At 51.3% G+C, this 15,340-nt stretch overlaps 4 protein-coding genes and 1 pseudogene across 5 annotated transcripts, besides 1 other annotated feature; 2 read left to right on the top strand and 3 right to left on the bottom strand.

Moving 5' to 3' along the window:
- Nucleotides 1-37: 37 nt before the first annotated feature.
- On the bottom strand, nucleotides 38-3,770 carry NCS54_01079200 (HET domain-containing protein; the record flags this gene model as incomplete). The annotated part of the gene is made up of 3 exons (XM_053156087.1): nucleotides 38-365; nucleotides 420-1,230; nucleotides 1,922-3,770. The coding sequence occupies 3 exons, from the start codon at nucleotides 3,768-3,770 to the stop codon at nucleotides 38-40; spliced, it is 2,988 nt and encodes a 995-aa protein (XP_053012062.1).
- Nucleotides 3,771-5,598: 1,828 nt separating this feature from the next.
- NCS54_01079100 (Hypothetical protein) lies at nucleotides 5,599-7,100 on the top strand (the record flags this gene model as incomplete). The annotated part of the gene is made up of 8 exons (XM_053156086.1): nucleotides 5,599-5,864; nucleotides 5,917-5,958; nucleotides 6,020-6,086; nucleotides 6,148-6,175; nucleotides 6,237-6,249; nucleotides 6,304-6,393; nucleotides 6,446-6,788; nucleotides 6,840-7,100. 8 exons carry the CDS (start codon nucleotides 5,599-5,601, stop codon nucleotides 7,098-7,100), a joined length of 1,110 nt encoding a protein of 369 aa, XP_053012061.1.
- A 1,365-nt stretch (nucleotides 7,101-8,465) lies between these two features.
- NCS54_01079000 (MFS domain-containing protein) lies at nucleotides 8,466-10,426 on the top strand (the record flags this gene model as incomplete). Its single annotated transcript, XM_053156085.1, has 7 exons — nucleotides 8,466-8,609; nucleotides 8,655-8,725; nucleotides 8,777-9,068; nucleotides 9,127-9,198; nucleotides 9,248-9,976; nucleotides 10,026-10,130; nucleotides 10,193-10,426. Exons 1-7 carry the CDS (start codon nucleotides 8,493-8,495, stop codon nucleotides 10,424-10,426), a joined length of 1,620 nt encoding a protein of 539 aa, XP_053012060.1. The 5' UTR covers nucleotides 8,466-8,492.
- Nucleotides 10,427-10,791: 365 nt separating this feature from the next.
- Nucleotides 10,792-12,087, bottom strand: NCS54_01078900 (Abhydrolase-3 domain-containing protein; the record flags this gene model as incomplete). Its single annotated transcript, XM_053156084.1, has 6 exons — nucleotides 10,792-10,991; nucleotides 11,042-11,303; nucleotides 11,355-11,432; nucleotides 11,490-11,547; nucleotides 11,596-11,689; nucleotides 11,742-12,087. The coding sequence occupies 6 exons, from the start codon at nucleotides 12,085-12,087 to the stop codon at nucleotides 10,792-10,794; spliced, it is 1,038 nt and encodes a 345-aa protein (XP_053012059.1).
- Nucleotides 12,088-13,082: 995 nt separating this feature from the next.
- NCS54_01078800 lies at nucleotides 13,083-13,978 on the bottom strand (annotated as a pseudogene). The gene is made up of 3 exons: nucleotides 13,780-13,978; nucleotides 13,578-13,707; nucleotides 13,083-13,527 (listed from the first exon to the last, which is right to left on the bottom strand).
- Nucleotides 13,083-13,978: a sequence feature.
- Nucleotides 13,979-15,340: the final 1,362 nt, after the last annotated feature.

Here is a 15,340-nt window from a genome sequence, read left to right as displayed (position 1 = left end):
CTTGTCCGCGGGGTCGGACTGTCAGAACCAAATCGCTTTAGTCCTTGTTGGGGATCCACTGCTCGGTGCAGATGACCTTGTCGTTCTCGTCCTTCATGTAGGGGAGATCCTTGCCGGCGTGCTTGATGACGCGGTAGGTGTTGGGCTGCCAGATGGCGCGGCAGACGGGCGAGACCTTGACGACGACGGACAGGAAACCCCACTCGTCGCGGACCATGTCAGAAGCAAAGTTTTGGTCGATCATGGTGTCGAAACCGCGGCCGCTGACAGCCTGTCGTCCGATGTACTCGACGTTCTCGACCTCCTGGCGGGTGTAGTGCCAACCGACCATGCCGGCGAGGTTGAGGCGGATCATCCACTGGGTACTGATGAGATTGTCAGCTTGTGTCTTCAGCAAAGAAAGACGAAGGGAAGCTTACATGGCATCGCGGCAACCAAGGAGACGGCCCTTGTGAAGGCGGAAGGTGAACTGAGTCAGAGTCTTGCGGTGGATGGCAGGGAATTCGCCAATGATTCCCTGAAGAACGTTGATGACATCGATGGTGGTGACGTGCTCAGAAACAGGCTTGGTGGCATTGACAAGAGGAAACTGGAAGCGAGCAAGAGGCTCGACAAAGTGACGGCCCTCAATGACGTAGCGAACGTGAAGCTCACCGTCGAAGTTGTCGCCAACATGCTTCATCCAGATGGCAAGACCCTTGATATCAGCAACGTTACCCTCAGAGTCACGGAAGCGAATCTTCTCATCAAGCTCGACCAGGACGTGGGAGCGGCTGCGGCGCTCACCGGGGAGCAGGAAAAACTCGAGGCTGAAGCGGTTGATGGTGCCCCGAACAGCAATGTTCATTATGGGGTTACGAGCGCGACGAATCTGCTCCATGCTGAAGGTCTCAGCCTTGGCGAGCTCCGAATCGACAGGGGGAGCAGGGGCGGGAGACGACTCCATCGTGGCGGTAGGGGTGGTCTCGTCCTTGGTAGGGGTCTCCATCTTGTCCGGGGTCGAGAAGAGTCGGAGCTTGGAAGGTTTCTTTGGGGTGGAGGGTCGAGGTTTCTTCGGGGACGAAGATCGAGGAGACTTGCGAAGCATCGTGAAGGTTTCTCGCCGGTCGAAGATGTTCTTGTAGTCGCTGCCGTTGGCGTTGTCGTTTGCTTCTTCGCTGGTCGGTTTGTTTCGAAGGTGTCGAGGAGACAAACCGTTCGTTGATGGGATTTCATCTTGGAGTTTGGGTTCTTATGTATAAGTAGGATGCACAGAAAAGGAAAACACCCGTTGAATGATCATTCTCTATTGTTGGCAATTGTCTTTTCGCAGAAGCAGAATGAGAGTGCGGCACAACGGTTGGTAAACATCCCGTTTTGGCACTGCCCGCGACTGTCAAGCCGGGTCTGTTGATTTGGGCGAATTTGCGCACATACGATTGACCGAATGTTCCTAATTGGGCCTTTTTTTCATCTCTGAGATGGGCCGCAAGTGAGCTAAAGCCCTTATTTCTTCCAGAGAGAAAAAGAAAGTGTTGATTGTTGAGATGAATTTGCTGAATACGGCACACGGTAATAACGCTCGCAATGGCATCCATGGGGAACCGCAATACATATGACTCAATAGGAGAGATGACCTTATTATTACCTGTTCTGCGCTTCTGGCGCCAGATATAGTTAAAAGCCCAATAGAGGTGTTTATAGGGCGAACTCAAGACTTGACAGGCAGGGCTGGTGACGAGAACTTAAGTCTTTGCATTTGAGGAAAAGGGGCAGAAATCCAGGGTAGCGAACAAGTAGAAACATATAAAAGAGAAAAACATCCAAGCTTATAGCCACTTTCTGAATAACTCATCAACACTCGTCCTTCCAATGGCATCATTTACCCACTTGACATGTGAATTCCGCAACTTTTTATGTTGAAGGACAAGAAGCCACATACTGGACACCAGCGCCGCTATGTCGCACCGTCTGCGCCCCCCCGATTCCTCTCGAGCTCCTGGAGATTCTGTGCCAGCGAGCTCCTTATAGAGATCACCCATCGCCGAACGGAGCTCGTCGCACATTTTAGTCCAGGTCTCATCCAGTGCAACCTTGTCTTGCGCCCAATCCCTTGGTGACTTGCCGCCGTGATCTTTCTTGTCGATATCCGCGCCGCGCATCATTAGTAAATAACATGCGGATAGCTCTCCTGTTTCAGCCGCGTATGAAAGAGCTGTCCTACCTTCGAAATCATGCTCATCGTGGGGGACAAGGCCATGAGAATGCTCTGTAGCCAGAACCTGCAGCGTTGATATGGAGCCATTCATGGCGGCCCGCATCATTGGCGTTCGTCCATACCTGTCCCTACTATTGTAGTGAACGCCGCGACCGATCAGAGCCTTCAAGCCGGCTTTGTTGTTGTCTCGTGCCATGATTGCCAGCAAAGCACGGTTGACTTGAATCAGCCTTTTCCCTCGTAAAATTTCCTCAACCATACATCGATTGCGAGTGTTCAGAGCCAGTGCCATATCCGAATTCTGTTGAAGATAGGGCAGTGAGATAGGGGTGGTTCCAAGAACCCCCCCTTCGGCAACATCGACTTGCTCCTGAGCCAGCAATAATTCCACTACAGAAAAGTGTCCATGGATTATTGCGACTGCCAGCGGGGTCAGATTATCGGAGTCCTTGTGGTTGATCTCGGTGTTGGGGCGCCCGAGGAGAAAACGAACTACCTCCACGTCTCCCTTTCTTGCAGCGATGTTCAGCAGACTCTCTCCTGATCTGTTTGTTGAGAATTCGTCGACGAGATTATTGGAGAAGAGGTGCATGATCAACGTGAGGTGGCCCCCATGTTCTATCAAGTTACTCACGGTCAAGAATGGTGCTGTATATCCACCGACTTCCAACATGTAAGTCGACGTCAAGTCATGTCTCCCCTGAACTGCCCACTTAAAAGTCCAATGGGACAAGCGGGGTATGTCATCTAGGTAGTCGACCAACTCGTCAATAGATGGATCCGGAAGCGTAATGACCGATGATGGGAGAACTTTGCCGAAGAGTAGGAAACAGAGAGTATCGCGGCACACTCCTTGTAGGGTCTTCTGGCAATCGGGGCGAAACACTTCGGGGCTGGAGGCATCTGATGAGATGCCCAGAAGAGCAAGAACCTTGTCTTGAGCTTTAGTAGCTTGGCACGCGACAAACTTCTTCAGTAGGAAGTGAAGGTCGCGCCTGTCGGACCACCAAGACTGACTTCGCTGTTTCCCAGGCATAATGTCCAAAATAGCTTGCGTGTGATCATCAAGCTCAAGCCCAAGGATTGAGGGCATTAGCGCAAAAATGTAGCCTGGAACGGATTTCGATCCACACACAATTGTTGCGGCACGGGCGCTGGCGACTTCCTGGAGGATCCAGATACGTTGAAACCAGGGTCTTTTGAACAGCTCTTGAAGCGCCTCAAGCTGTTTGCAATACTCATTTGTTGGTGTCAGCTCTAGTCGCTGTCGAAAGATCGGCCCGCAGATGGTGAGCAGCTGCTTTGGGTCCTTCCAGTTGTCATGTTTGGCAGATGCTTCCTCGTGCAGGTCATGGATTGAGTCCAAGATCTTGTCAGTCATCTCATCTCCTTGGCCAAGCCAGACAAGGACTTGCTCGGCGTTTTCGTAGATATATCTCATCTGCCCAATCTGATCCCCCTTTTCGACGTCGTCAAGCTGGTTGATGCAGATCGCATCAGTCCAAAGAATCCTATCTTGATTCTCTCTCCTCAAGTACCGCAGAGCTGAATGTAGATTCGGCTTAATCTTCATTGTGGTTGGCCCACTTCGATTCTGGATGGTAATCTCCTCAAGCGTGATATCTCCTTCAGGTTTGGAATTTTTCGAAGAGGTGTCCTTTGACATGGATTGTCGACGTGCATCATCTTCGGGTGTACTAGTAGCGGGTTTTGTCCCCCAAGTGTAGGACAGTGCTTCATATGTAATGTCGTCCGGTTTCCAGGCCGCAACCTCGAAGAGTTCACAATGAACTCTTTCACATGGGAAACCTTTCAATAGTCGGACAAGTCGGATTACCCCCTTGCCATGAGGGATGGGGCTATACTGATACTCAGTCATTTGAACCTTGAGCAAAGATCAAGCGGGCGGGGTAGCTTGCAGAAGAACTGGGACAGCCTAGAAGGCACAAGGTGTCGATTGAGGGGGAGGAATTTGAGTGGTGAGGAGTTTGGTTTCTTCTATCTAGACGAGTGAGAAAATGATTTCTTATACCACTATGGATGGGGCTATGGAGGTCGTGAATGAGGCCGTCTTCAAGGCTTTCACAAAGGCTTTTGATAAGGCTTTGTAGAGGGCTATGCGAGAGGCTGAGCCGGGGGCTGTGTATCCCATTCCTTCCAGGCTTTTAATCAGGCTGCCTGCAAGGTGCAGGCCAACAGCTACAATATGGATGTCATAAATGGGTAGTTGGTGTGAAGGGGATGGACGACAGACATGGACTCCAGGCCGCCACAAGTGGGGGCGATAAGTATACTCTAACAGGGGGTTTGACGCATCACTCCACTAAAAATTCCAGATGTCACTATAAGTTAGCGGTTAGACCCTATGTACCAGTGTAAAAGTCCGCTATATCTTAGCGCTTCTCAACTCTGCTGTTAGGTCCTTTCGGTGCAGATACCTGACATTTTCGGGGTTGTGGTTAGCAATGGACAGCCTTCAAGAGGGTCCTATGTCCTCCAGAATGGTGCACATGCTTTGTCACCACTCGCTGGAAAACGAATCAGCCTACACAAGAGACGTTTAATCGCGTCAATGTTGGCTGAAATGAATGTGATCCCACCTTGTATTGGCAAACCTCACACATGGCAGGAGTCCCCCAGACTGACAGCAGAGAGAGACCAACCCAGACTCGTCTATCGATATCAAAGGCAATGGAGTTGAGTCCAGATTAACTTTAACGATCTGGCACAAAAGCAAATAAAATCCTGAGATCCTCTCGTCTGTCCGTTCGGCTGTTCATTGGAACGGGCCGTTGCCGTTGTTCGTGAGCCCACCCAACCTAGCGGCGCCACGTTGGCTTGACATGAAGCTAATTTAGACCCCGCGGAGAGCATCCGGTTCGCAACAAGAGCCGGATTAATCAACGTTTACGACCTAGCGGATCTTCATCCCATAGCGGAAGCGAATATTATTGCAACCAAATAATCTTGCAGGTTATTAAATATTATTACACGCACACAATAAACAGAAGAAACAGGCCTCAAACTCTAATGTGCCCTGATAAATTTATACCATTTCTTACATGACTTGCCGCGCAAGGGGTTATCCTTGTGGCCGCGTGGTGTTGAAGAAATGGCCAATGGCCTACGTTACCAACCACGGCACGTCACATATCAGAAAACACTAGACTTCTGCTCGATCAATTAAAAAAGAGAGGAAATGAGGGATTTTTGGGCTATTCGCTTGTGCAAGACACCTGACTTATAGGCCCTGTCCCCTACCCTGTCGCTATTCTGAGCTTTGTAAGGGCTGGGCTCGCCTCGGTACCCCTCTTTCAATCTTCTGATTTCCCTATTTTCACTTCACCAACCACCCACCGTATCACCATCATAACAACAACCGCCATCACCAATAGTCCAACATGGCAGGCAGCAGTCCCCCGAAGAGCAGCAGCCCAAAGAGCCGATCTCCCGCATCGCCGAGGTCGCCTCAATCGCCAGAGGCTGCCCAATCACCTGAGCAGGCCCAAGTGGGCGTGATCGAGGCAGATGAGGATGCTGGCGAGGAGGATCCAACCCTGGGATCCGATGCTGATAGTTCTACCGCTTCCCTTTCGTCGAGTATTCTTGATTACCGCACCATCAACGGCAGGACATACCACAGCGAGAGGGGAAACGCCGCATACTGGTAATTCTCATCGCGTTTTGAAGTTGAGACCGTTATCTGATCTTCCCGTCAGGGGCGCCAACGATGAACGCCAAAGCGAAGCTATGGATATTGGGTAAGAACTTTTGCCTTGTAGTTTGAATATCAAGTCGTGCCCAGCCCTGACGATTATCCAGCCACCACATGTGGACCCTGTCCCAGGATGGAGCACTTCACTTGGCTCCTTTGAAGGATGATATCCAAGTACGTTCATGTATCTTCAGCTACCCCTAGGTCTGTTTCTGACCCTGTTGTCATCTATCAGAAAGCTCTTGATATTGGAACAGGAACTGGTAAGTACAGACATCTCATGGCGTGCGAGGTCGCTGCGATGTGATTCTAACCACTTTGCAGGTATATGGGCTATGTGAGTTTGGTTGCTGCTCAACGACCGATTTCGTCCTAACGATTTGCGAATTAGCGACTTTGCCGATGAGTACCCCCAGTGCGAAGTCATCGGTACCGATATCTCCCCTATCCAGCCAGGCTGGGTCCCGCCCAACTGCAAATTGTAAGATACCATACCCCCCATTAAAATGCTTCATTTCTCATCTTGTCATTAGCGAGATCGAAGATTGCAACCAAGAGTGGACATTCGACTCGGATTCTTTTGACTACGTCCACTTCCGCTACCTGATCGGATGCATCCCTGACTGGCCAGCACTGTTCAAGCAGGCATATCGGGTCCTCAAGCCAGGCGGTTGGATCGAGAGTTTCGAAGTCTCGCCAACTGTCACAAGTGACGACAACACGGTTGCGCCGGATTCTGCCCTGGCTCAGTGGGATAAAATGTTTATCGAGGCTTCAAAGAAGATTGGAAACAGCTTCACCGTGGTTGCTGATCAAATCCAAAAGCCGGCTATGGAAGAGGCCGGATTTGTCAACATCAAGGAGTGGAATGGCAAAGTAAGCCAGTTATCCTATGACCCTGCGGTATTTAGCTAACAGTATCCCAAGTGTCCCCTGAGTCCTTGGCCCAAGGACCCCAAGCTGAAAGAGATAGGCCGCTTCGGCCAAGTCTTTGGCACCCAAGACCCTGAAGGCTTCGTAAACTTTGTTGCCACCTTTTTGGGCTGGTCGTCGGATGAGGTGCATGTCTACCTCGCTCGTTTCAGAAGCGAGCTGCGAAACCTAAAGCATCACCCGTACGTCTTTCTCAAGACGGTTTGGGCGCAGAAGCCACTGGACGCTGAGCCTCATACGACCGAGCAGGCCTAGAAGGGGAGACTGAGGAATCAACTGGTGAGCGGGGGTGATTTCTGAACAAGTGCCTAAATTTGGCATCCTGGCGTGGCAAAGTTGACTTTTGTGTTTCGTTATTCTCCTAGAGATCGATATTGTAGCGAGGCTTTTGAGAATTTACTGCGTTTTTACTACCATATACTTGTCTACCTGTATTCTGTCCCACATAAGTTGCTGCTCTTTATTGTCTCGTTTCCGCTCTTCGTGGTCTTTTACACTCCTCCATCTGTTAGCCAATAGATTGCCACCTATATCCTTAAGAATCCGAGGTTCATCTCTCCCATGTTTCAGTTTAGACTCGTCTTCATCTCTTTCTTGGTCCATTATTTCGGCCCTATGTCAGGGAGCTCGGTGGGCCGCAGCATAGTCCAAACAGCGACAATGTCGAATGCAGAGGTCTCTACGAAATAGGTTCATGCAAGTCAGATTCCCCGTGTAAGAAAGTCCAATCGGGGACAAAGACAGGGATCCAATCTCAGAAATAGCGTCGGCGGCATGCTCGGGTACCTCAGCCCGACTCCACGTAGCCGTCGGGTCCTCCATCCCGATGTTAGCACCAACTCAGCTTAAGGCGGGAGGAGCTCAGCTCTTGAAACGGCAATAGGTCTTGTGTACTTGAGTCTCGTCTCTGAGCTGACTGATCATCAGATAATGCCCTGGCCGTTCCATCCCGTAGAAGGGCAAACTTTTTCAATCCCTAGGCAGCAAATCATTGCTAAAAGTGGTGAGCAGTACGCCATAAGACTAACAAATCTCAGCCACAATATCGATACCTCATTTTTCACTACAGATAGCCACCCCTGGCTCGTGTCCTCGGTTGCAGCACAGGTATTGGCCTCCCAGAGCCTCGGACATCAACCGGCCTGTTTAATCAAGACCCATTTGTTCATTACCCCAGATTCTTATCCGTAAACGAGCCATCACATTTCACCGCGAAGCGATCCGATTCGACATGATCCGCCGTTATCGGCCCACCATGTCCTCCTCACCTCGACGTCACAACCCAGTACCGTGACAAAGACCCTGGACACAAGCCGGTGCATTCGACGTGTGCAATCTATTGTAAATTTCGGGTTTAGTGTCACGCAGCGCTACCCCGCATCCGCTATCCGGGAATGTGCGCTATCCGGGGATGCGCGCCGCCAGCAGCAGCTGGGATGCCCCTAGACAAGGATGGGGTGATGGTTATCTCGACGCTGATACGACTAGACCAAGATTGACAAGAGTAGCCGCGGGTAAGTGATAAACAAAGAGGGTGTGGTTGGTGTTGCATTTAAACCCTCCGTCTTCCAACGACGATGCCCATGGCCACTGGCGTTTCTTGACCAAGTCTTTCCTCTCAGACAACTGCCCAGTTCAACCTGCATCATGTCCAACACATTGCATGGCGACGTGCTGCCTCCGGGCACGCAGCGCATCAATGACTCGCAGTCGACGCACATCCTGCTTGCGCCTCAGCCGAGTTCCGATCCGAATCAGCCCCTGGTTTGTATACTCCAAGACGTTCCGATCACCATCTAACAATCATAGAATTGGAGTTCAAGACGCAAGATCATTCACATGACGCTCCTTTCCCTCTACGCCATGATGGTATTCGCCATGTAAGCCCCCCGTCTCATCTGCAAACTACACACAATTAACATTGTATCCAGTCTCTGCATTAGCGTCCCAATGTGGCAAGACTTTAACGAACAGCTCGGCATGAGCTACGACGCCCTCAACAATGGATACGCAACCAACATGGCAGGCTTGTCGGTCGGCTGCATCTTCTTCATCCCCCTCGCTCTCCGCATTGGTCGTCGGCCTGTTTACATCGTTACGGCTCTTGTAATGTTTGCGGCTGCCGTGTGGCAGGCTGAGATGCAGACCGTAGGGGACATGATTGGAGCTAACCTCGTAGCTGGAGTTGCTGGAGCTGTGAACGAGGCACTTTTCCAGGTCACAGTAGGCCATCACTCAACGGTAACACATCAAAGATCAGTTGGTTGACCAGGTATTCCAGGTATCAGATCTCTTCTTCGTCCACCAGCGAGGCACCATGAACGGCATCTATCTCGTCATGGTCATGATTGGAGTCAGTACCCCGAGTCAATGCCACGTATATCCAGCTAACGCAACTCCAGAACTACCTCGGACCCGTCGTGGGTGGCCACATCGCCGTCTCCATGGGTTGGCGCTGGGGCTTCTGGCTTTGCGCCATCTTCATGGGAGCCCTCTCTATCATCATGTTCTTCTTCCTCGAAGAGTCCAAGTACACCCCTCCCCCGTTGACCGGCCACGATATCACACCAAACACGCCCGACGACCAACTCAACAAAGTCAGCAGCATTGCTAAACCCCCGGTTCCTGCCTCGCTAGACAAAGACCAAGAGGCTGTCTTGAGTCAACGAAAGAGACTCGTCGAGATTGATACCAATATCCCGATGAAGACATACTGGGAGCGACACGCACTCTGGTCCCTGGACAAAGAAGCCGCTGCAGGTAAATCATTCTGGAAACAGTTTTACGAGCCGTTCCACATCCTTGCCGTCTTCCCCGCAGTCATGTTTGCCGCTCTCCAGTACGGATGGAGCATCGCCATGCTCGCCATTCTGGCAGTCACACAGAGCGCGCTGTACGCCGCTCCTCCATACAACCTCTCACCAGCTGGTATTGGAAACATGAACCTACCTCCTTTCATCGGTGCCATCCTGGGATCGTTGTTCGGTGGGCCATTGGTAGACTACATGATCGTGCAGATTGCAAAGCGCCGTGGAGGCATCTACGAGCCCGAGACACGACTTTGGCTGTTCCTGGTGCCGGGCATGTCAATGGTCATCGGCTGTCTGATGTACGGCTTGACGATTGCAAAGGTATGCCGTTCCGTCACTTACACTGGATAGTGTCTAACAAGGTGTATAGGGAATGCCCTGGATCATTAACGCTGTGGGTGCCGCATTCATCGGCTTTTCCCTCGGAGGCTGTGGCGACATCGCCCTCACCTACGTCCAAGACTCGTACCAACTTGTAAGAGGCTTTACTCCTAGCCACACTGCTCTATATTTATACTAATACCTCTTCCTTTCCAGATTCTCGGTCCTGCACTGACAGCTGTCGTGTTCGTCCGCAACATCATCGCAACAGGCCTCGTCTTTGCCGTCTCGCCATGGATGGCTGGCATGGGCGTCTACGACATGTTTGTGCTCCTGGGTTGCATCGCGGCTGCAATCGCCCTGACATGCGTCCCCTTGATGATCTGGGGCCGCACGTTCCGAGTTCGGTTGGCGCCCAAGTATGACTACTTTATCGACCAGCAATTCTAAGTCCAGTACTCTTAGGGTATGTGAAGGACTAGGGATTTTATTAGAAATAGGATCGATTTTACCTCGCATTATCATCAAATCTCCCAAGTACCTCTGTGCATGCACTACCCCTAGCAACCATGATTAAGAGCTCGATGGGGTACCCCTTCACTCGTGAGGACTTGCAAGGAGTAGTGAGTCGTCAACTTCATATTTTCACGACGGAAAATCAATTCCAGGAGAAATTCTTCACCTTGCACAATCAAATTGCGCCATTTAGAAGGATGATTAGAGATTGATTCGGTATCCCCAGGCCCGTATCCACGGTATCACATCCCTCCCTGACACTTCCTCTGTTAATTCCTCCTCGGCTCTGGATGTTGTCCTCACTTGACATGCTTCTCCAGAAACTTAGTATATCTTTCATAAAAAGTTGCAACTTGAGGAATCTGGGTAAGGATAACAGGGAAGCAGTGAGGCACGCCAGCATATGCATGCAGCTCGACCTCAACCCCATCAGCCTCCAAGGCTTCAGCGTAGGCAAAGGCGTCATCGCGGAGAATATCATCCCCCGCGCATTGAATCACTGGAAATGGTCAGTTGGTGATTTAAATGTGCAGTCAAATCAATACTCACGGGTTGGAGGAAGGCCCGCGTGCGACTTTGCGAGAAGAGGCGAGTGCCTCCAGTCATACTCAGCATTAGGAGTGTGCGCGTCGAGGCTCAGCTCATAGATGACGGAGCTAAGAACGGGGTTTTCGTGATTTTGGATATAACTTCCAAATTCGTACTTTTCCCTAGGGAAGAACTTAGGGTGACAAGTCAAGGGAAAGTGGAGGACTTGAGCAACAATGCCAGTCAGCCCATCGTCTCTAGCCTGAACGGCAACAGTTGCGGCCTAGGATAGGATGTTAATACATATTCCAGCGAACACTTGAAGCGTACTCACAAGACTGCCTCCTGCGCTGCTTCCGCTCAGGATAATCTTTTCAGGGTTGACACCGAGGGTCTTTGCATTCTCCTTGCACTGAAGGGCCATTAGTAACGTGCACCACTTTCAGCTTGTTGTATATGAGCCACAAACCCAGATGAGACCATCGTAGCTATCTTGGAATGGGATTGGAAATGGGTATTCCGGAGCCCTAGCATCATCAGCGGATAGTTCTCAATTTAATGCCAAAAGAACTCACAGGCGGTAATCCACGCTGACAACCACAATGTTGGGGTTGGTAGCAGCATAGACATTCTCGGCACCATCAACTTCGTGACTCCCAACAACCATGCCTAAGTCGCGGAAATTAGCAGATCGCATTTGATACTCAGAGTCAGAACATACCACCGCCGTGCATGCGATACATCAAAGTAGCATCCTCCACAACATTCGGCGACTTGTAAACCTTGAGCTCAATCAAAGTCCCATCCCGAACAGGGAAATGAATCAACTTCGTTACCACATCGCGATAGCGATCCGGGCCACCAGGGGGCATGGGAGCATCGGCATTGCCGGCAATCGCCCGCATGGAGGGAAAGTCGGGGGCATTCCAAATGGGCTCGTAGCCAGCCCTGATCTGATCCTCGGCGGCTGCATACTCTGGGATCTTTTCTGAGAGGTGGCCGTGTTTTGGGAGGGGTTTGAAGTCGGCCGTGACATCGGCGTACTCCGGGGTGGATTTCGTCTTCATAGTTACTGGGCACTGGTTGGTATTGGTGTTTTCAGTGTCACGTTGATTGTTATTGTGGAATTGGATGCTGACCTCACCCTCGGTCTCAAAGTTACTGACCCTCTCTTATATGTTCTTTTCTCACAACCATCAACTTAAAATAATACTCATCCGAAACAGTGTGTCCATTATGAATCATTCTCTACTAGACCCTATGCAGTAATCTATAATAAACCTTGTAACTAATCTGACTATTGTGATTGGGGAGAGGTGCGTGAGCAGGTGGGCCTCATTCTACTTTAGGTCAATGAATCATACCTTGTCACGCTTGTCTATTTACTATCCACCACCTGCATACTATCTACGCTCGACGCATCTTGCACGCTACAGAGCATGCTAACGTAGTTTGCTTGCGCTTACTACTTCGAGGGTTCTTGGAAGTGGTGTATCAAATTGCTCACACATCACCATGTAATACAGCAACGACCATGAATTATAACACAGCAAATCAAGACGGCAAGATTCGATTACCCACCACCGCGCTGATACTCTGCCAGAGACCCGGCTCTTTTTCTAATTGACAGCATGCTTGTCGTGGACTCGGAGAAGCGGCTCACCATCAAGCAATATATCTATCATCAGTGGCCAGTCAACATAAGTCACAGCGGCGAATGGCGGGATGTTGTCAGATCGGCGAATCCAGAGCCTCTCTGGAGTTTTTGTACCTACGCGTCAATGAGAAGTTTTCACAGTAGGAGTAGTTGAAAGCCCTGGGAGGCAAAAGAGTTCCACCAAGCACCACGTTTTATATACTATCTGTCTAAATATGTACATGCAAGAACTATCACTGCTATGCTCTTTTACCATCTCTAGCACCCGATCCAGCTAGATTCCATAGAAGCGACAACTTTAAGATAACACACACAATCATCAAGCAGTTACTAATCTCTCCCCCATGGAGAAGCTCCCCCTCAAGGCGAGATTCATCACCGCTCGGCAAAGCTGGGTGAAGCCATCTAGCAGTTGGTGCGGAGGCTCTTGACGAGGCAAGACTTGCCGTTGTCGCCAGCCTCGCCGAACTTCGGGGGCTCCTTCTTCTGGTCGTTGCCGGTGTAGGCCTGGCAGCTCTTGCCCTTGTTCTGGCAAGAGTCGGTGATGGTGCAGACGTCGCCGTAGTTGTGGTTGACGCCGCAAAGCTCGCCACCGTTCTTGGCGACGACGCCCTTGATGTTGATGTTGCGGGGGCCGCCGTTGCCCTCGCAGTTGCCGCAGTTGCGGACCAGCTTGCCGTAGTCCTGGACGTAGAAGTCGTTGACGTTCAGCGTGCCGCGGCCGTTGAACTGGAGGACCTTGTCCTGGGCGCTGAAGGCACCACCACCGTTAATGGTGGAGGTACCGGACTTCTGCTTGAAGGTGGCGGCGTCCTCGCAGACGTCGGCCCACCAGACATTGTTCAGGGTGCTGGCGGATGTGTTAGTTCTGGTGCAGGTCTTGGTGAGATAGGGACTTACCAAGTGCCCTTGCAGTGAACACCCTCACCGGAAGAGCGGTCGATGATGACGTTGGAGAGAGTGGCACCGTCCTCGAGGATGAAGGAGGCGTCCTTCTCACCAGTCTCGTACTGGTCCTTGCAAGTGGTGGCTGGAGGCGGAAATGGATATTAGTAACCGAGGTTGTCATGACGGCCGGATTGTTGTTTCAGGGTTGACTTACGGTTGCGCACGAATCGCTTCATGCCACCATCGTACTTGCCTCCCTTGGGAACGGGGATGGCAGTGGGTTCGCTCTGGACACCCTTGGAAGCGGGAAGAGTGGTAGTGACGGCAGCAGAGGCGCCAGTGACGGCGGCGATGATGAGAGCGGAGGCCTTCATGGTGATTGAGTTGAGCTTGAGAGTTGAGCTGAGTGATGTCTGATTGAGTGCGTGATGGTGATGGAGTGAAGGAGTTGTCTAGGAGAGGACTTGGCTACCCTTTTATACCTGGCGTTCCTCGAGGTTGGGATGATAGATTGCATCGCTTCTCGGTGTTTCACTACTCGACAAACACCGAGGAGCCGTAGGCTTCCATGCCCTTGGCGGTGTGGTGCCGGAGTGACATACAAACCCCGGGGAATCATTGCTTCGCCGAACCGTCAGGGTGTGTATTCGGGGCGATTGTTGCATCCTGTCATCCAGAAGATCGTTGCATGGCCCTATTCCAGAAGGCCACCTCCCCAATGGAGGAATTGTTCCGCCGCTGCAAGGATGTCCTGGAGCGGAACCGAGTCGGTCAAGCCGTGAGGCATGTAAACAACTGTCACTGCTGCAGCAGGGTAATTCATGTACCTGGAGCTCCATCTGTCGGCAGTGGCTGACAAGGACAAGCGAGCTGGAGCCGGGTGATGGGTTCAGCCTTATGAATGTCTGCCGAATTTTTAGAGCCAACAGCAGTATGGATCATGGAGATGGGGAGGAAAATCCGACTGGCATCTTGATGGACGTGTTACTCTATCTACCGGCTTTGCTAGGCATACTGTCGTTCAATAATCGCAGCCTCCAACATCTTCTGCTGACTGCCTGCCCCCTTTCGCTTTCACGGCTTATTCTAGGATAGTCCTAGAAGAGTACACGGGGGTCAACAACCTCGTATTCCATCTTAACCTTAAGTCAGATGCTTCAAAATACGGTTAACAAGCGGACACGCCCATGGGAATGACTCGGGACCCTTACTTTCGGTAGTTCGCCCAGTCCAGTGTAGCATCATCACGGAACCAACCCCTGGATTTCTTCCGAGCGCCGCACCTTGCCGTTCATGGATCGTGTCCCGAGATCCACGCCTTACGCGCCTTTGTTATGGGGTCGGCCCGTCCGAGATGGTCCCATGTCCGGATGGCGACAACCCACCCCGGGTCGCCGGATCATGTTTACCGTTATGGTTATTCCTAGACGAGGTGCTAGAGAGGAAGCTAAAAATCATGGTTGTTTGAGCTGGAGATGATCGTATAATATGGCTGTCTCAAGTACCAAGAGTGAGAGGCTAGTGTTACAGGTAGAGTCCACGCAAATGATGAGTACCGCAGGATCTCGTAAAGCAGAATACGTGAGCAAGTTGCTATCTAATGTCTTTACGGATCATGAGTCTAGCCGGGGCCCAATACCTCCAGGGATCGCACCACGTGCCGGGGGATGTGCGAGCACGGATAGGGTTGAACGTGGGCGATTGGAGGAAAAATGATCAACGTGTTTGAGATATTTTGGAGACAGAAAGCTTAATCACCCACGCCTGCCGATGGC

This window comes from Fusarium falciforme, chromosome 8 (assembly GCF_026873545.1).
Source record: "Fusarium falciforme chromosome 8, complete sequence".
NCBI classification, from domain to species: Eukaryota; Fungi; Ascomycota; class Sordariomycetes; order Hypocreales; family Nectriaceae; genus Fusarium; species Fusarium falciforme.
Note: the sequence above shows the minus strand (reverse complement) of the source record. Positions and strands in the feature narration are given on the sequence as shown.